The sequence below is a fragment of the Emydura macquarii genome, unplaced genomic scaffold (genome assembly GCF_026122565.2).
Source record: "Emydura macquarii macquarii isolate MOO-44397 ecotype Brisbane River unplaced genomic scaffold, CSIRO-AGI_Emac_v2 contig_3451, whole genome shotgun sequence".
In the NCBI taxonomy this organism is placed as follows: Eukaryota; Metazoa; Chordata; order Testudines; family Chelidae; genus Emydura; species Emydura macquarii.
In genome coordinates, this window is record NW_027133588.1 from 825381 (window position 1) to 845666 (window position 20286).

The following is a 20286-nucleotide window of genomic DNA, read 5'->3' on the forward strand; positions in this document are numbered from 1 at the left end:
CCCCGCCCCCCTAGAGCCTGGGGCCCCCCGCCCCCTCACGGAGCCTGGAACCCCCCCTAGAGCCTCCCTGTCCCGCTCAGGGCCCGCCCCTCGCCCTCGCGCTGGGCCCGGCCGGATCCAGCCCGGGCCGGGGGGGTCCAGCACCCTGGACAGCGGCAGCTCGGCCTCTCGCGAGAGTTGCTGGCGCCGCCCGTGGCGGGGCGGAGCCAGGCGCGAGCTGCGGTCGCTGCGGCAGGACGAGGCGGGCGGTGCGGGCTGCAGGCCGGGGTCGGAGCTGGCTGCCCAGGACGGGGCCGGGCTGCGGGGCCGGGCGCTCTGCGCTGCAGGGAGGTGAGTCCCGACCGCCCCGCAGTGACGGCAGCCGGGCCGGCCAGCGCGGCGCTGCGCGAACATTGCGGGGCAGGCGAGGCCCGGCCCGGGTGGGGGCTGCCCCTGTCCTGCTGCCAGTACGTGCGTGCAAAGGGCCTTGCACACCCCCCCTGCGTGTGAGCGCGCGTGCCAGGAAGGGGCCTTGCACCCCCCCCTGCGTGTGAGCGCGCGTGCCAGGAAGGGGCCTTGCACCCCTCCCTCGCGTGTGAGCGCGCGTGCCAGGAAGGGGCCTTGCACGCCCCCTGCACCTCCACCCTGTGCGAAGGGACCTTTCCCACTCTCGCACCCTCGCGTGTGTAGCCGGGCCTTTCCCGCCCTCGTGCATGTATGCATGTGCAACGGGGCTTTCCACTACCCGTTTTGTTTGTGTGCGTGTGTGCAAAGGAAGCAAATGTCCTTTTAGGTGTGTGTGGGCAAATGGGCCTTCTGCTGCCTGATATATCTCTCATTGTGTGTGCAGTGATGTTTTTGGGAAGGCCTCATTGCCTTCTGCACAGTGAAATCACCAGTGGAATGCACAACTGGCTTGTTCATTTACAGGCAATGAGTAACTGACCTGTATTTCAATGAAAGATGGACCCAAGCAGAGGAAACCTACATCCCTGATACTGTGGGGTGTTTTGAACTTGGATTTGAATTTTATCCAGGGCCCCCATCTTTATAATGTGCTGAACCAAAACCATAGATCTGAATGCCTTAGCAAGCTGGGGCATTAGCAAACCAGATGCGAGTCTTGTGTCTTGTTCCCAGCTCCAATTACAAAGCAAGAGAAAATTCCTTCCTAAAGTGGTAGGTGGATGAATTAACATTTCCCAGCTGAAATACACTGGGACACAGTGTCTGCTGCATGTGGGAGGTGGATTAATATCCCAGAGACTTTCACCATAGATCTCCCTATTACAGAAGAGAGAGAGTTGAGTATTCCAGTGAAATGCCTGTCACAGTCCCCATCTGAAGATGAGCGGCGGAGTTTTGGGAGAAGATATTGAACCTGCTTATTTTTATGGTTCTTTTTCTCACTGTCTTCTACTTGCTTCTGTGTGTTTCTCTGTCCAGGGGAAAGTGTGAATTGCCATAAAACCAGACCCTATTACCACTCAGAATGTCACATTTTAGGGAGCTGGAGGTGTTAGTCATATCAGATAAATATTAAGGATAGATTGAGAGTGCTCTTCTATTTATAGCATTGACTATACAGAAAAACAGGGCCCTGATGTTGGGAATGAGGAGACCACATGCAGTTGATCTTCAGGCAGTGGTGGGAATTTCATTGTATAAAGAGAGCGTGTCCATTACCTCTTTTATAAAAGCCAAAGTGATCTATTTAAAGTCAATGGCAAAACGTTCATTGGCTCCATTGGGGCTAAATATGTGTCATGTATTTGTTTTACTTTTCAACACTCAGAGTTAACCTCATGGGCCTAGGTAGATATGCCCTGATGGTAAAAGTGCCTGTGTCTGGTCTGCACTTGCACTTCCACTACAAGTAACAACAGAGGGACTGGAATACTCAGCAAGCTGGCTAGCTGAGCGTGAACTTGATGGCTGTATTAGATGTGCAGGTGAGGGGGGACTATAGGCTGGGTTTGGATGGTTGTTTGGGTGACTTTGTCTGTGAAAGAGAGATTGTCAGTTTAAGTTCCATCCTTGGGTTTAATCACTAAAGGGGCTTTGCAAATTTGTGTGTGAGGTTTTTTTGTTGACGTGTTGGCTGATTTTCCGTGCATCAGGGATTGGGTGCTTCACGTGAGCCAACCTGGGGCTGATCCTTTGGAGCTGCGAGCAGTGCCAACTCTCATTGTCTGCAAGGAGAGCTAAGTTTGCTCAGCTGTTTAAAAAATCAGGCCCAGTGTGTGTCATGTTTGGACACATGCAATGAGAGGCCTTGTCTGATCATCTTGATAGAACGGCTAAGGCAGTGTGTGTTATCCCCAGTCCCTGACCTTCTCACCCTCCTGGGTGCCAAAAGCACCAGTTATTAGGACCTCACTTCCCCCTGGCACGTTCTGTGATGCTGTTCTGTTTTCTGTGCAAAAATCTACAGCATGATGAAAACTGAAAACATGGAGATGGTATCCAGTTGAGCGTCTTCTCAAAATAATGCAGGTGCTGCTGTACTGACTTATTTATTTTCAGACTCCATTCAATTAAACCTCAATTTTTACAAATGTTAATGAAGTTGCCTTTCTGCAAAATTTAGGTCCAGCTTGCCATTGGTAAAGAGACTTAAGAATAAGGTGCTATCTGTACATATCTATTTAAGTGCGCAGATACTAAAGAAAAACCTATCACGTTAAAGCTCACCAAGGCACTAGAAACATTGGGAGAGCTTCAGACAGAGACCTGCAAGATGAACACATGCCCCCCATGGCTTGTAAAATCAAACAGGTACCAGGTCTGTTACTAAGAATACCGCCCTGTGAGAGGATCAGGTGTCAGTTTAACTCAAATGAGTGGTGGTTAGGCCTCTGCTACTATCAAGAATATCGCCAGTACAGCTTTGGTATCACCTGGAGTCCCTTAGATTTCCTTGATCCCTTTCTGACTTTTGGATTGGGTAGTGTGACATGCACATGACACTACTACTCTAGCCTCCTTGGTGAACAAACTCTGCCTAGTGATGGACAAAGAGCAGGGGTTCATCCTGATTCCTTTAGTTCTCTCAGCAGCCTTTGGTACCGTCGTCTGATACTTTGTTTGCCTCCCTAAAAGCCGTGACTGGGGTGGATTGTACCACTCTTGAGTGCTTCTGGTTTTCCACTCTGGAAAGATGCCAGAAGGTGTTTTGGAGCAATGGCTTATCTGCTTGGAGGGCTCACATAAAGGCTTAAATGGGGTTCTGTTCAAGTGTATGTATGCACCTATTTCTTCTCAGTATACATATGAGGATGTTGTGGGAGCTAGACCATTTGAGCTGTGATGCAGTTAGTTCAGAGCTCTACAATCTCAGCAGACACATGCTCCATGTGGCTACTGACCTATTTGGCAACCTTGGCCTGCAGTAAGCATATTACATCAGAGCTATGACAAATGCTCTTGCTTCTGGGTGCAATTCATGGTACTGACACTAATTTCTAAAACCCTATGTGTGCCTGTAGCCCTACTGATCTAAAAAGCCTTGGACCTTAATTTCCTGAAAGACACTGTCTTTCTCTATTCATAGCAGTAGTAGCTGAGGTCACTATGGGCCCTTGAGCAGTCGGCCCCTACATTTAAATGCCTGGGGAATGGTATTCTAACTGGATGGCCCTTGTCTCTAGAATTCTCATTCCTTCCCCACCTACCCCCCAGTTGCTCCAACCAAGCCAAAGTCTGCTGGCGTACAGGGCACAGTGTAAGGCATCTGGAATTATTTATTTATTCATTTATTTTCCAGTGTATTGTTTTTAAACTTTGTATGTGCCCAGAACAGCGTTCTACTGGCTGCACTTTATAAATTAAAAATGTTTCCAAGCACTTTAATTTCTGAATGCAAGTAAATTGTAGATGCTGCATCTTTGCATCTGAGCTCTCCACTGCTCATTGTCTTATTCTGGTGATACGAAAGGATAGTAACTTCTGCTACCTTTCTAGGTATGCATGTGCAGTTCCCTGTGAGTGAAGGCAGTTTGAATTGAGAGGAAAAATTGCTAGAGTTGGGGACCTATGCCACAGCATGGCTCTGGATCAGGATTTCAAACTACCCACAATCTGGGCTTTGATTCTTACCTATCTCTAGGAAAATACAAACCCACGCCCGTGATTGCTATATCGCTACAAGAGCTGAGCTGGCTGTTGTCAGAGAGCTATTCTCGTGCTTCACACTGAACACTGTACTCCATTCTGAGGATTAGAGTGCAGTAGGGTCAGTGTTTCAAATGTGTTTCTGTCCTGCTCTCCAGCCTGATCTTCTCTTCTTGGAATAGGCTACAAGTGGATGTAGGTCACTTGAGTAGGAGCCTGTCCCTGCCCCACATTGCTGAATCTCCTTGTACTTTTCTGGCTGCAGCCAGCACTTTAGTTGGGACACATGCTTTGTAGCCAGTGGGCTTACTCTGTAATGGCTTTAGCAGGTGTGAACAATAGATCTGGGTATATGTATAAATACTGTAGAGAGGTGTCTAAATATATATAGCATAAAGAAAGGGAAATGCAGCCATGCCTTATTATAGCACTGTCCCTGGGAGCCAGTTATTTCTGGTTGTGTAAAGGGGGTTGTCATACCAGGGGGTGATTTTCAGGTTACCTGACTGAAGGCAGCTGGGATCCTTCTGCCTGAAGATCGTCCCGCAGTGCAGCCAGCTGTTTTTTTGTTGTTAGGTTTTTGGGGCAAGGGGGACAGGTGGGGTGAGTAGGCAGGAGGGGATTTGATTTACTCCTTTAATTTGGGAAGGATATACACTGGCGAAATGCCAAGAGCCGACATGATTTCCCCAGGCTTGACTCAGTGGGGGGAGGGATTATGGTGTTAGGACATTTGCACTTCCACTAACAGAGCAAATGCTGGTAGGCGATTGAACATCAAGGAAACGTTATTTCCTGTTGTTCCCGGTGTCTGTTTCCTTAATGTCTTTACTGTCTCTTGATTTCTTCCAGTTTTGGCAGAGGTGCAAGCTTTCTTTAACTTAGCTGCGGAGTAGAGACCGACATATACCATGGCAGGTAAGGAAAAATCTCTACTGGATCTTATAGAACTGGTTTTTCTATTAAAGGGCTCAGAGCTTTAATGAATGTAACATGTTGGCCTTTGCAACCCAGTTAACCTTCAGTGGGGTCACGTGTCACAAAGGGTATAATTGGCCTGCAGGATCTTGATTACTGGTGACGGGGTGTGAAAAGGAAAGAGCCTGGCTGGATTGTTGGAGGCTGAGCTGCTGCAAGGCTGGCGATGAGGGGAAATCTTTTTCTGCTTATAAACTGAGCAAATCTGAGCTGGAAATCAGTGAGACAGAAACACGTAACCCCACTAGGTTCCTTTCAGAGTCGTTGCTCAGATTAGATCCGCACTTTAACCCATCAACCATGTCAGATCAGTTTGGAGGAACAGGGACTTGTGTTGGGCTCTGTTCAGTGATGCATATTTTATCTCTTGTCACAGAAAAGGTGAACAATTTCCCTCCACTCCCGAGATTCATCCCCTTGAAGCCATGTTTCTACCAGGATTTTGATGAGGACATTCCACCACAGCATCGTACCATGGCCAAGCGCCTTTACTACCTCTGGATGTGTGAGTCCTTGGGGCAAACACCCTGTGTCTGCAAGTGGGGAATGGGCCCGATAGGCCAAGAGAGAAATGCTCCTGCCTGCTTCTCTGAATGCTCTTCTCTAGAAGCTGTTAGTGTAAAGAACAGAGTGGCACTAAGAGAAACATCATCCTGCCCCACAGCCTAGGGCTACTTTTTGTCTCTTGTATATTTCTGAAGAGATTTAAATTAGTGTTGGGGTCTGGGTCCTGACATTCAGCTCCAAATCTCAGCTTCTCCAGAGCTGGGAGTGGGGGTTGATCAGTGTTCTGGGTTGGGTCATTCTAAAGGGGCCCCAGGTACAGAATTTGGGTTCAGATTGGGATCTGATTTCCCCTATGGTTCTGAAGTGCTTGAGCTCATCTCTAATTTTAACTCTGCTGGAGCCAATCATAGAACTCATCTCAGGGTGTCCCCCCGTCCCCTAGGTAATCACGTGCACAGACCAGAGACCACTCGCGAGTTCTGTTGCTCACAGAGCCTGCCCCGAGGTCCAACAGATCAGCAAATGAGCTCTTTGCTGAAGGATTTACTGCCCTGATTTTCTTCCTGTCAGGCGCCCTCAGCCAGAGGGCTTGTCACTTGGGAATTGTAGGCCCTGCCAGCACACTTTGTAGTTTTATATTGCAGCAATATCTGAGCTTGGACTCTCCCTTCCCTGCCAGAAAACCCCATGCAAGTTTTCTGTGAATGAGGAGCCTCTTTCTTCACCGCCCAGACTCCTGCCAAGGCCCTCCTGAGTCAGGCATCTGAGCCAGATTGAGGTGGGAGCCATGGAGCTGTCCTCCAGTCTGTGTTTTAAGTCACGATCCCCCCATTTCCTGGTTTGCAAATTCCACATCCAGCACAAAGCCGCATGGCTGCCTCTGAAGCTGAAACGCCACTTTAAATTAGTGAGTACAGGGCCTCGGATGCAGTGAGCGGTCTCCTTCACCCAGACAAAAAATGCAACCTGTGCAGTACCCTGCTCCCCAAGATGCAGGAGCCTGAGGCTTTTCTCAGAACCAAACCTCACCTGCCCCTTCTGCAGCTGCTGTGTGATGTGCTGTCCCCCTAGCTGCGGTCCCTTGGGTAGTCCTAATGCCACTGATGCAGCTAGCTGGCAGCTGGGATCGATTTCCCTTACATAGGGACCACCTACTAGTTTGACCTGTGGGTAAGTAAAGCAGAGAGTGGCTGGCTTCCCTCTGAGAGGAAGAGGATAGATTTTACACCCCTTTTGGGCTCTTCTTCTTCCATGTGTGTTTTTTTTCCCCCTTCTGGAATCATAGAATCATGGAAGATTAGGGTTGGAAGGGATCTCAGGAGGTCATCTAGTCCCATCCCCTGCTCAAAGCAGGACCCACCCCAACTAAATCAACGTGTTTGCCATCTCTTTGCTCCAGGCATTCTGACCCAAGGGCATTCAGTGTAGCGAGAGTGCACAGTTCATGTAACTTTACTAACCAGAGTGCAGCTAAGCAAGTACATTTCCCCATGATACACACTTGCTTAGGAAACCTGGCCAGAGTTGAGAGTCGGCCTATGTCTACTTTGATGGGAGCACAGTCGGTGGTGCCGGATCGATTCTGTGGGATCGATTGTGCGGCAGCGGAGACCCACTCAATCGATCCAGAAGTAGACGCCACTAATCCACCCCCACCAAAAAGAGTAAAGCTGCATTGACGGGAGGGCATTTCCCATCAGCGCAGTGAAGTGGGGACGCCGCAGCAAGTAAAAGTTACGAAGTCGATGGGAGATACTTTATGTAGCTTGTGTATCTCCCATTGACTGCCGCCAAATTTCACCGGCAATGTAGACATAGTCTCAGTGTCACAAATGCCCAGACACATTGGGCTATGCAGGGAATGCTTAATCAGAAATCCACTTCTGAGAAACCACCACTGCACTTGGCATGAATTGGTGCCTTTGCTGGCTAGCTCAGTGGAGAAGCCAAGGATTGAATGGCCCATGGAAACTAAATTTGTTCCTAGAGGAGATCCCTCCAGGTCGACGTTACAGCGCTTCTAGTAGGAAAGCTTGCATGACTACTACTTACTGTCCTCCTGACCTGGGCCTAAATTGAGGACTTCTGTGTAGCAGTGGCAGTCCCCGTGACTGAAGTCACTGCCTTTTTTTAAATGAGATGAAAGATTGTTCCAGCTGTGTTCCCCCCTTCACTCCCCTCACCCACGTTCTATTTCTGAAGCTTTACTAGTGAGTTTGTTGCTTTGTAAACCAGGACAGCACAGATGGTTTTTTTAGGTAGAAGCTCTGGGATGGGATGGAGGCAGGGAAAGGAGGACTGGTTAATGAACATTTCCATCCTCCTTCATAGGGGGAATGCGGCTGAGTGATTGGATGGCACATACAGGGTCTGCGTGAACTGCCACCACCTGCCTTTAAGATGACCTCTGTTCCTTATCAGGTGTATTGTTGCACTGAAGCAACCTTCCCTAGGGAGTGGTTTGTGCTCCAAGTGCAGGTTAGAGGGAGTTGAATCAGCACTAGAAGGAGTGGGTGTTTGTGCTTTTAACTCATGCATCTATCTCCTTCGACGAACTTTCCACCCTACTGACTTGCCAGTATGGTGCCCAGTTTTCAGCTGTGATTCTGTGTCCTGCTAGGAATCTGGAGCTGAGCTCGCATTCCCCTTCCTCATTCAGGGAGGCTGTTGTAGTGACACTGTGACAAATTATTCTCTTAAAGGTGTTTTTCTGGCTGTGGGGAGGGAGGTGTACAGTCACTTGGATGCCCCAGCCCTGATTTGGCTGTGCTCATTACACTTGTGTTTAACAGGCCCGTTTGCTCTTGAGCTTGAAAAGCATAAGCACAAACACCACATCACTGCTGAACTTGCTGATGTTGTTGCTATTAATTTGCTGGACAAGGAGCCCCTTTAGGTGAGCCTGTCCCCTGGGGAGAAGACGTGGCAGAAAGGAGTCCTAACCCTCCTATGCAAAAAAAACCCAAAAAAACAGGGGGGGAGGGAGTGGGAGTGTGGGGATAGGTCTTAGGCAGTGATGGAACATCCTTGAGTGCTGCATGATGCAATGCATCTGTGGGGACCCAGCCGGTCAGATCACTGGGTTGGCTGAACATTTTCATCTTGTACAGTAAAGCATCCCAGCTGGCTGCTCCATTGCATTGCTTGGTGGGAGGGCATGAATTTTGATTGGAACAAAGATTCCTATTGAAGTTCGGAAGCACAAGAATACAGATGACAGATTCTCCTCTGCATTGTCCAACCTCTGATAGACTTTCCTTCATTGTACTAGCCCTGTATTGCTTAGCCCCTCCTAGTGTCATATTGGAGAAATATTTTTCCTGTTGAACTGATCTGGACGTGCCATAAACCAGTCAGGAACTTGGGACTTTAGTTCTTAGAGTTGGTCAGTTGGTATCCAATGGCTCAAACACATTTGTCATGGAAAAGGCTGCTTGGCCCAACTCACCTGGGTGTGCACTCCCCTTAGTGAAGGTGGCAATGAGGAGCTTCCTTTAATTCTCTCATTTCTATCTTTTGGTGGAAAGAGAAATTAATTGTCTTTCACTTACTCTAGCTTTTATATTAGAGGCCTCCTCATCATGGCCTCCTCCAAATTCTCCTATCCTGTAATGGGTGAAGTATGCAGGGTAGCCACAACTGGGCCATGATTTATTGATGCCAGCCTGCTCCAGCTAGCTTGGAACCATTGCCCAAGGGAGCCTCGTGGGCATGGAAACACTAACTGTGAAAATTGTAGAGGGAGACGGATAATAAACACTGTAGACAAAACCCCACTCTTGGATTAAGCGTGTCTGAACGTTTCTGAACCCCATGGACGTAGCCACCTGAAGGGCCCCTCCTGTCACAGCTTACTTTCTTGCAGTGTGCTACTTTGCACCCTCTGTGTGTCTGTGTGTATATGTTTGCAGTGAACAGCATCACCTTGGCAGTGAATCTGATTGGCTGCCTCGCATGGCTGATTGGAGGCGGTGGAGCTGTTAATTTTGGACTGGCAATTCTCTGGCTCATTCTCTTTACACCCTGCTCCTATGTCTGCTGGTTTAGACCTATTTACAAAGCCTTCAAGTAAGTGGTCACAGCTGGGCACAGTGTCTCACTGTCTTTCTCCTTCCTCCTTACGAATAATCAATGCTTAGACTGGGTCATCTCTAATTGGGAATCTCTCCCTTCCCTTCCTACCTTTAGCTTTCCTTTCCTACCTTGAAAACTTGGATGTTCAGGATTCAGATCTCAACTCTCCATAAAAACTAATATATCAAGTATATGTTTTCCCTCTAAGTGGGGTTCTTGACAGTGAGTCACAGGAGACTGGGAAGTGTATGTGAACAGAAGACTTTGGATGCTATGTTCTGTCACACAGTAACTTGAACCAGAGTTCACAGGTACAGTGCATAATGAATAGCTGCATTCCAGTTCTATTCCTGTCCAAGTTGACAGACAGATTTTGTACTTTTGCTGCAGAATGTGGAGGCTCCTGAAGAGAGATGCCTTGGGGATTAGCGAAACTGTGACAGCCCTTCTCTGATACTAGAATCGGAGTTGGGAAGATGGATCAATATTTAGATGAGTTGCAAGTGCTTCTTCCTAACTTCACAGCCCCCACATTCCAGCTAAGAACTACAGGGCCCCAACAATTTAGAACTTAGAGCACACTTCTCTGATTTTAGGATCCTCTGTATTGAGTTAGTAACCAAAGTGTTTGTCAGTCCTGAGAGAAAGAGGCGGGAGAAGTGCTAACAGCTCCTCCTCTGGCTCTGATTTAGCTATGTACTTAAGCACTTGCTAAATGTTAAGCATAAATCCGCAGAATGTAGGAACATACTTGTGTATCTTCCTGAATCAAGGCCTTTAATTCTGAGGTTCATGCTAAGGTTTCATTGGGCCATCCTGCACAAGCTTGAGGGAAGAGGTATTGGAAGTTGAGGTGCTTACAAATTCCTTTTTCCTGGCTCTAGAAGCTCATATTCTTTCTCAGGAAACCCAAAGACAAATCCTTAGCTGGTGGAAACCTGCAAAGGTCCATTGAAGTCAATGGAGCTATGCCAATTTATACCAGTTGTGGGTATCCAACAGTCTCTTTATCTCAAGAAATGTGGCTCTGTGGACCTCTATCCCTAGAAACTCAGTTCTCTGCAGCCCCAGCTTGAGGGGGAGATCTGACTTTTATATTTGGTGAATATTTTCTTTTTCCTAGAGGCTCCTTTCACAAACCTTTTGGGGGTGGATAACGTATTTGTATTGGTTATGTGTGCAGATTAGAGTAGTCCCCTCATCACCAAATGTAAAGTACACCATTCTACCAGTCCCCTTCAGCGTACTGAATGCTTCGTTATTTCCCTTCTTGAAATCTGGGTGGATTGATTTAAATTAAGGTGATTCTAAATCACCAAGTAGAAAACTTCCAGTTAAACAATCGATTTTAATCAACTTTTTAAACTTCAGTTATTTTCTAAAAAAAGGTGTATTCTCATTGGTTGATATAATCATTAAAACATGTTCACTTACAACTAAATAGAGCCTTTACGCTAGATTTGGTACATCTTTTTACTACCTACAGGGTACGCTATAACTATGTATATGTATTTAAGCAATTATATAGCTTAATAGATTGATTCTTATTCATTGTACACTTTAGTATCTTAGAAAATGGTGAATGACATAGTGTATATTTACCAGATAATTCACTTTTTGCTCATGATTTGTGTCAAGCTGCATTATGATGGTAACTGGAGTTTAATGTAATACTCAGAACGGCATATAACATTAATTTTTATTAAACAAAACTAATAATAATAATAAAGTGCATGACCTACTGTGTCATATTGATAAAACTTGATCTTAAAATCTAGATGTTTTTCCCTGATTCTTTCTCAATATAGAAAAGAAGCCTTTAACTCAAAGTTTTTGATAGAGGTTCATGGATCCTGCATAGCTATTTTTTTTAAAAATGTTTTAAGAACCTATAATAATTTTAGGCCTTAACATTTATATTTTAACTTCAGATTTCATTTTAAACAGGTTTCTTTTTAAAAAGAATTTATTGTAATTTAAATAATAAGATAAAAGAATTTAAATGTAAAAAGATTGGTTTTATTTATTTATTTATTTTAAAGTCATTGATTTTTGTCCACCCTGCTTGAGAGGAGGAAGGATGGTCCTGTGGGTAGGGCACTGCCCGTGGACTCAGGAGAGCTGGGTTTGATTCCTCACTCAACCACAGATTGGTGTGACTTTTGTCCATTTCCTAGCTGCGAAATGGGGATAATACTTCCCTGCCTCACAGGGGTCTGTAGGATAAAATCTGTTAACCATCAGGTGCTCTAATAATATGGTAATTAGAACTATGTAAGTAGCTAAATAGGGTATGTCTTCACAGGCCTGGGTCAGCTGACTCGCTGTGTAGATGTTAGGGCTCAGGCTGGAGCCCCAGCCTTGGGAACCATCCACCCTTGCAGAACCCCAGAGCTCCGGCTCCAGCCTGAGCCCGAATGTCTACACAGCAGTTTTTCAGCCCAGGAGCCCGAGCCTCATGAGCCCGCGTCAGGTGACCCAGGCCAGCCATGGGTTTCTCACGCCTCTGTAGATGTACCCATAGAGCCTTGGGGAAGCTCTGCTCTCTGACTTAGCACAGATTGCTTCACATGGCTGAGTGTGAAGCTCTTACCACCTTTCAGGCCCCCTCTCCCTGACTTACCATCTAACTGCTACCATGTCTTTACGTAACTGCCACAGAAACCCGTTTGCCGAGTTTGAGCCCCTCACGTTTTCCTTCCTCCCTCCTTATGCTGTGGTTTCACTATCCTGACTATTCTTTGCGGGCAGCTCTTGTTCACACTGAGCCATTAGTTCCTATTCTCACCCACCACATGTTGGGGGAAAAAAATCTCTCCTGGAATAAAAGGGATTATTTAGCTGAGCTGGCGGCAGACAATACTGGTTGTTCAGGGTGACAAGAGCTTCCTTGCTGCTATTCTGAGTGCAGCTGGAGTGCCGATTGAGACATGGGCAGCAATGAGGAGGGAGGATGACAATGAGCTATTTCTCTTGTAGGACAGACAGTTCTTTCAGCTTCATGGCTTTCTTCTTCACCTTCATGGCGCAGCTGGTGATCAGCATTATCCAGGCGGTGGGAATCCCTGGTTGGGGAGTCTGGTAAGGAAGACAGGAACCTGTCACATTAAACCTTTTTTCTATTCCGGTGCTAGGCACAGCTGACTCCTGTTAGGATGGAAGAAGAAAAACATTCCAGAGTCCCATGGCTCAGCTAGGACAGGACATCGAGTGGGTAGAAGTGGGATTGTGGAAGTATTGTATTAGTGGACTGGGAGCAGAAGGGTGATGATAGATGTGATGTGGTGGAGAAAGGAGGTAGGAGGCATTGGGGTGGCCCTTTGGGTGCTTGTTGGTTTCAGGAATGGCTTAGCATTATCTTTTGTCAGCCAAGGAAAGTGTCATCCAAGCTACCGAAGGGTTTAGGAGAAAAGAATCATTTTAGAATGAGGTTTGCAACTTGCAGTATACAAAGCCAATGGGAAAAAACCATAGCTACTGGATATGCATGGCTGCAGCAGTGCTGTTGTTTAACCAAAGCCCTTTTTGATCTCCCTGCAGTGGCTGGATCGCAACAATATCCTTCTTTGGGACCAGCGTGGGTGCAGCTGTGGTGATGCTTATCCCCACCATCATGTTTACAGTCATGGCAGTCTTCTCCTTCATTGCCCTCAGTATGGTAGGAGTGCTGGATTAGAGACCAGACATTGTGACATTTTCTGGGTGGTCTTCTGGGCAAAAGATCCAAGCTGGGATGTTCACTGCTCCATACTGTTTCTAGAGAGATCCACTGGGTACTTCCCATGCTTTGCTCTGTTAGGGGCAACTCTTTGTTCACAGTTTCTAGTGCCACTGTTTCATTTAGGGGTGAAACAACTGGTTTTTGCCCAACTTGGAACTTCTCCAAATCTAGAGCTGTCAGATCTAGGACAGGACTTGATCCTTGATGTTTGAGTTCCTGTAGGCTATGGCAAGATGCAGGTTCTGGGCTGCTGAATTTTAAAAAGTTTAGCAAGAATCTAAAATAAACCAAACTCGAGTCTTCACTAAAGCCCCAAACTTTCAGTTTCTCCTGTTCCTGGACTTTGTTCTTACTTACAGAGGTCCGCTGCCCTGTAATTGATTCCTTGATGGTAGTCTTTGTGGTCTAGAACTAGGAACAAGCTCTTTAAAGCTTTTACCTTATTTTTTTTCTGTCTTTGGTGTGTGGGATGCTTTCCTATTACTGTAATCTCCCAAAGCACAAACATGCATTCTCTGAGGTTAGCAAGCCGGTGAGGGGCTCTTGAGGTTAAAAAATGAGGTAGATATTTGTGAAAGATATTTGTGAAATGAAGTCTAACTTCCCTTCTGTCCTGTTTCCTGCCTTAGGAACAGGGATATAGAGAGGATTGGATGACTGTGGGGAAGACTTGCAATAGGACAGGTTGTCTGTTCCAATCTGGCCTGGATTGTTAATGAGCAAAAATCGTTACCTTCGGGTGATTGCCCAGTGGCATATGTGAGATGAGTTGATTGTCTCACTACAGTTTCCAGTGGACAGTTGCCCACATCACAACCTACCATCTCAATAGGCAAATTTGCTTCTCATGTTGGCAGTCTGGGTAGAGAGCAAAAACTAAATGGAAATGGAGGATGAACTGCTTTCAGAGTGGGGCCCCTTAGGTCAGGGTTGCGCCACATTGGTCAGAAGAGTTGCACTTGCCAGGAGCACTTGTTGCATGGAGCATCCCAGTCTCCAATGCTGTCATTCCAGCATCTGTTGGTTTCAGTCCTGATCCTGAGAGGTTGAGTACCTGCAGCTGCCCAGGAAGTCAATGGGAGCTGCAAGTACTCAGCACCTCTCAGGATTGGACACTTTGCCTTAGGTTCTGTCAGTTTAGCCGAATAATATAAAACAATCAGGGGGTCTTCTCTGTAAATCAGTGATCTCCTTTCTCTCCATCCCTGCCCAACACAGGTGCATAAATTTTACCGGGGCAGCGGTGGGAGTTTCAGCAAAGCACAGGAAGAGTGGACCACGGGGGCTTGGAAGAACCCGCACGTACAGCAGGCGGCGCAGAATGCGGCAGTGGGTGCTGCACAAGGCGCCATGGTGCAGCACGAAACACAGTATTCTGCCACCCCTAACTACACCTATTCCAATGAAATGTGAGCAGAAGACTCTGTCCTGAGGTGGGGGCGGGGAGGCAGGGTGAGGGAGAATACTGCTGAGCCAGGCCTGTGTAACCATTGCAACAAGGGGAGTGTAAGATACTTGATTTTTCCCTCTGCTCTCAAACAGGATATTTTTGTTTTCTCTGGTTCTCTTTTCTCATTTTGAAGAAGCTGTGAGTTGACCTGCAGAACACGTGTGCCGTGTGTTTGTGGTCCCCTGTGAAGTAGTGTACGGTGGTGATTTTTAAATTATTGTGGTGATAGGTGTATGTTATAACATCAGCCCCCCCAAAAAAATCAATCCCAACAAGCTCACCAAAATGTCAAGAGCAAAACTGAAGATTCCTGGCAACTTGGGAATTCCCACTGGCTAACACTTCCAGTTGCTAATGTGTGGTTAGTAGTGGCTGCCTCTAGCGAGGCCTGGTACCAATTCATCCAATCCCCAGAATTCTCCTTTTTATTATAGCAGGTTACTAGCTGATTTAGCACTTAAATTCCTAAAAGCCAGCAGACACCCCCCCGCCCCTGCATCCCCCAGTCCATATCCTCCCTCCAAGCAACAGGTTCTCTTAACACATGGTGTTGTAATCATTTATTCTTCGATGTATTGTGAGGAGGACAGTATTAGTGTGTAACTGCAGAGGGAGGGCCCCAAAGCAGTGTTGGGAATTTGCCCTTTTGAATTGTAGTGGACCTTCCCTTTCATGTGAAACTTGAGCACATTCCAAAAGCTCCGTTCTGAGTTCCACACTCCGAGCCCTATAGTTTTAAGGTGTTTAGGTGGGGAAAAGGATTGTAAAATTGGCAGGCTGTTTCTCAACAGATCTGCTCTTTGGCAAAGTAGGGGCCAAATCTTGCTGGCTTTCTAACACTCACTGCTAGACTCCTTGCTTCAATGGTGTTGCTTATGTAAGTAATGTGAGCAGGATTTGCCCCTACAAATTATCAAGTTGTCTGCTGGTTTTAGGATCCTTTGAAAACCGTAGCCTAAGGGAGGGAAGTGCCTAACTTCCCTGAAATTCAGTGGGATTAGGTTTGCTTGCAAATCCCAAACTTAATGTCCAAGAAGTGTTTACTCCTGTTGGCCCTGAAACCCCAAGCAGCTGGGGGAGAGTGAGTTGGATGCCTTGCACATTGTTGGTGCAGTGGCCAACTAACTTTGCACTGCCACCTCTGCTGTTATAAAATGCAGAAGAAAACAAACAACTTGAATTTCAGATCCTGGGTGGAGTTTACAGCTCTGGCAGTTACAATAAAAATAGTTTGACTCACAGAGCAATGGATGTCATTCGGAAGGAATGGGGGGGCGGGAATGCTTGTTTCTAGAGAGAGACATTTCAGACTTTGAAAGCACTTTAAGTAGGGAGACCAGATTTTCTCCAACCCATAATCGGAAATTAGCTCAAATTTAATCTAATCTGGCCTCTTTCATCAAGTATCTCCTTCCACCCCTGGCTACTTAAACCTATGCCAGGCAAACACTAGTCCTGTAATTAAATATCTCAACATTTTGCAGCCTATTAGTTTTCTAGTTGCCCTGCTAATGATAGAGTTTTTCAGGCCATCAGAACTCCCCTCTCTTTAGCAGCCTAATGATGTCTGTGTATGAAATTTGTAAGCAAGAATTATGCCAATATGAATGGTTTTTTCCAGCAGAACCAGCCAAGAATAAAGAAGTTTTTTGTTTTTTTTTTAAAGCTACAACTTAAATAATTCTGCAGCAGCCTGGTGTCTTTTGACAAGGCTGTAAAAATAAAGTTATGATAAAAATATTTATATCTCATGGAGGAAAGGAAGCCCTTCACTGAGCCTATTATATCAGATTTGAAATGTTGTGCAATTAATTATAGCTAGTCTAAAACCAAACCTTGTGGTCTTTTAATACCCTGGTTGAGAATGTACAAATTAACAGTGGTTATTTTGCCTTCTGCATTTGTAGTAAGAAAGATAACCTATTAAAACAAGCAGTAACACAAACACACAGGGTTAGCCAACCCTCCTCTCTATTACATCCCCAAAATCTATGAATGTGACTGATCCTCAGTAAAATGACACTGAATGCATCAGCATGGCTGCCACCGATGGCAGAAGCTGTGAAGAATACAGTACCTTGATTTAATTATTGTTTATAATTAATCTGTGACTGCTAGCCGAGTGGTGCCAAGGGTTAGATACTGCTCTAACTCTGGAGTAACTTCATTGAAATGAAAGGATTTTACTGCAGATTCTCACCAGTATGAAATTACAATCTGGCCCAATGGCGGTATGCGCACTGGTGGAATCTGCTTTTCCAATAGCAAATCAGATGCCGGTGTAGCTCTTTGGTTGACAAGCAGGGTGGGAGGGGTGTTCCTTCAAAACAGCAACAGCTCATTGGCCAGAATGTATTCACACAGTGAAATTCCACATAAATCTGCAACCCCCATTCTCTATTTTTTTGGCCTGAGATTCCTCACTCTGTCTTGAATTTTATGTTCTAAATGTCCTGCCAATTCCGAGGGTGGGGCCATAAGGATATGATTATGTCTCAGTGATCATCACTGTCACAGAACTGTGAATTTTGCCATTTATAGGGACCTTGCTGCTACAGATTGAGTTCGTTAGCTTTGATCTAGACCTGTTTCAAAGAGGACTAGATCAAAGCAAACTAACAAACTATAATGTGCAGCAGCAGGGTCCACGAAGTTGCCGTAACCATAGTGTGAAATGATCTGTTTTTACTGTGATTGGGCTGTGAATGATGCATAATTTTACTGTGACAAAATCTTAGCCATTGTGATGCATAATAGGCAAAGGCGTTTTGTTACCTTGCAAACAGTGGCATGGAGGTTACTTGATCTCACAATTGGGAGTGTTTCAGACCTATTAAAAATATGAATATTGTTAAGGAAATCACACAATGTTCTTTCCAGCTGTATCTACTAAATGGAAAAACAAAAAATTAGAATCTGTGTTCACTGTCTATTTGTCTAGGCCTCCTGGGTTAGTGTGTGTCCAACCTTATTATGCACTAAATTATATATGCTAAGATTCTGACTCTAATATAAAGTTCCTAGTACTTAACATAGGTATTTCCAGAGATCTACCATTGCTCTAAAGACTGTATTATGTAGAAAATATTTCACTCTTTGCTCTCCAATGCTCGTCCCTCAGCTAATCTCTACCATCTGCTCACTGGCTACCTGGAGTAATCCACTCACTTTTTGTGTAGATCTAATAAAAACTGGTTAATCATGCGTGGATCAGACTGCAGCATAGTCTACAGTGTAGAATGGTGCTTTGAAAGCTCACTGATGCCTGGTGCTCTGCTCTTATCTTCTCACAGCTCTGTTCCCTTCCCCTTTCTCTTATTTTTCCCCCTCCCACCCACCAGCAAATTTCCTGCTGGCCTCAGTCATATTAAAACACAACAATAAATGGAATCCTTGTTAGAGTAAATAGAATAATTTTCAGAGGACTTGAAAACCTACTTCAGCAAACTGCAAAAGTTACTTAAATGGTGAGGTGTGCCCATTAATATTTCTGCTCCTCTTCATCCTTGTGCCCTGGAAACAACTTTCAGCACCCAACACTCGTAAGTGCCCAGATCTGTGCTGGGAAAGGTTAAAAAATATTTCATTGCATTGAGACACTCACAAGCTAACTTCTTATAGCTATGTCCTCACTCTGCTAAAATGGAGCTTTATTCCTAATTCTGACTGGAAAGACTTTGCTAAACTAATATGGAGTTTCAGCTGGTCAGAATTAGGGACGTGATGCTGTATTCAAGCAGGTATTCTAAAAATTAATGAAACTAAAGCATCATGGTTATGCAATCCCCATTAACGAAACTGACTCAGACCTTTAACACACAGATAAATAATAAACCTCAAAGCCCAGGAGTATGGTGCCAGGTATAGGATAAGAAAAGGGACATGGGACTCCATAATGGCATGAGAACAAATCTCTTCACATCCTAAAAGAAAACCCTTTGTGTGCTGGATAAGAATCTGGCTTAGTGTTTGAACTAGAGATGGACTGAGGAGGGTGGGTGCTTGGATCTGAGTCAGGTGAAGGTTGAAACAGAGCGCTGGTTTGAGTGTGGGTTGAATGGTGAAATCCGGCAATCTCCTCTCAAGAGAATTCCATCCTCTTGGATTACGCTAACCCAAATAAGAGCCTGGAAAAAAAGGCCCCTTTGCTCTTTGGATTCAACCCAGATCCAGAATTAGAGCGGTGGGTGTAGAACTGTGGATTCAAATCCAACCTAGCATCTCCCAGAATTCCTGGATGTGTGATTCCAGCTCAGTCCCATGTCTAGTTGGAACATTATGCATCACACGTAACTTTAATGTGTTGGTGGAGGCAAATGGTGTTGGTCAGAGTGGCCTAATCTGTGACCTAAATAGTCCTGAGGCGAAGTGATCTGGGATCAAGTAATGTGCTTTCTGAGAAGGGAAAATAAGCTTCATTGGGAAGTCTGCACTGAATCATATTGGGTTCCACTTCTGTAACAAATAGTAGGGAGTGCTCCGGCGTGGCAGGTTCTGGTCGGAGTTCAGTTCCTGGACAGTAGAGAATGGAAGAGCCTCTTTGACCAATGTGTGTTTCAGCATAGTTCAGGGGAGTGATGGTGCCATATTATCTTTTCAATGTATCTCAACGGTCATCGGGATTTTTTAAAACTTAAAACAAATTGGATGGAAGGTTTTTTTAAAAATATTCGGACCATTTGCGACTATTCAGAAAGCTGCTGTTTCCTTGAGCCATTCCCTGTCTGTCCCTGATAAATCAGTGTCATTCTGGAGAATAACAATAAAACAAAAATTCTCTAAAGCAAGGTGTGAAAATGTCATTTGTTGCTTTTTATAAGTGAGTTTTGTGCTGGTAAAAGGTGCTGCTTGACGTTCCTTAAGACTGACGTCTCCTCCTTACCCACAGGACAGTTACAGCACAGGAAGCGGCAGTGCAAGCTTTCCTGCCCTTATTTTGGAGGGGCTGCCGCAATGATGTTCACGGTCTATTCATGGTAGTCCCACGGACTGCCAGATGTGGGACTGACATGTAACGGGGATACCTACACATTAGGAGCTGGAAGGAGACCACAAAATTTGCAATGTCAAAAATGATCCATCTGCAGGTGACGATATTTGATTAAGGCAATCTCTAACTATTGGAGATCAGAGAGATCTCCAGGGAGAAGGGAGGTGCTTAATAACAAATGGATATAAACTGGCCATCAACAAGTTTAGATTTAAAATTAGAGGAAGGTGTCTAACCATCAGAGGAGTGAAGTTCTGGAACAGCCTGCCAAGGAGAGCAGTGGGGGCAAAAAACCTAACTGGCTTCAAGACTGAGCTTGATAAGTTTATGGAGGGGATGGTTTAATGAGACTACCTACATAGGTCTGGCTGGTGACCCATGCCCCATGCTGCAGAGGAAGGCGAAAAACCCCCTTGATTCTCTGCCAATCTGGGCCAGGGGAAAATTCCTTTTTGACCTCAAATATGGTGATCA

The 20286-nt window shown here is 45.7% G+C and overlaps 1 protein-coding gene across 1 annotated transcript; it reads left to right on the top strand.

Annotated features, from left to right (window-relative positions):
- Positions 1 to 204: 204 nt before the first annotated feature.
- Positions 205 to 19605, top strand: SCAMP5 (secretory carrier membrane protein 5). The gene is made up of 7 exons (XM_067534540.1): positions 205 to 330; positions 4945 to 5010; positions 5447 to 5575; positions 9489 to 9645; positions 12631 to 12732; positions 13192 to 13309; positions 14591 to 19605. The coding sequence occupies exons 2-7, from the start codon at positions 5004 to 5006 to the stop codon at positions 14783 to 14785; spliced, it is 708 nt and encodes a 235-aa protein (XP_067390641.1). The 5' UTR covers positions 205 to 330; positions 4945 to 5003; the 3' UTR covers positions 14786 to 19605.
- Positions 19606 to 20286: the final 681 nt, after the last annotated feature.

What these genes read in the sequence shown, in the direction of transcription:
- SCAMP5 (XM_067534540.1), top strand. An exon ending in CCTATTTACAAAGCCTTCAA is followed by an intron (nt 9,646 to 12,630) that starts GTAAGTGGTCAC and finishes TTTCTCTTGTAG; the next exon opens with GACAGACAGTTCTTTCAGCT. An exon ending in ATCCCTGGTTGGGGAGTCTG is followed by an intron (nt 12,733 to 13,191) that starts GTAAGGAAGACA and finishes ATCTCCCTGCAG; the next exon opens with TGGCTGGATCGCAACAATAT.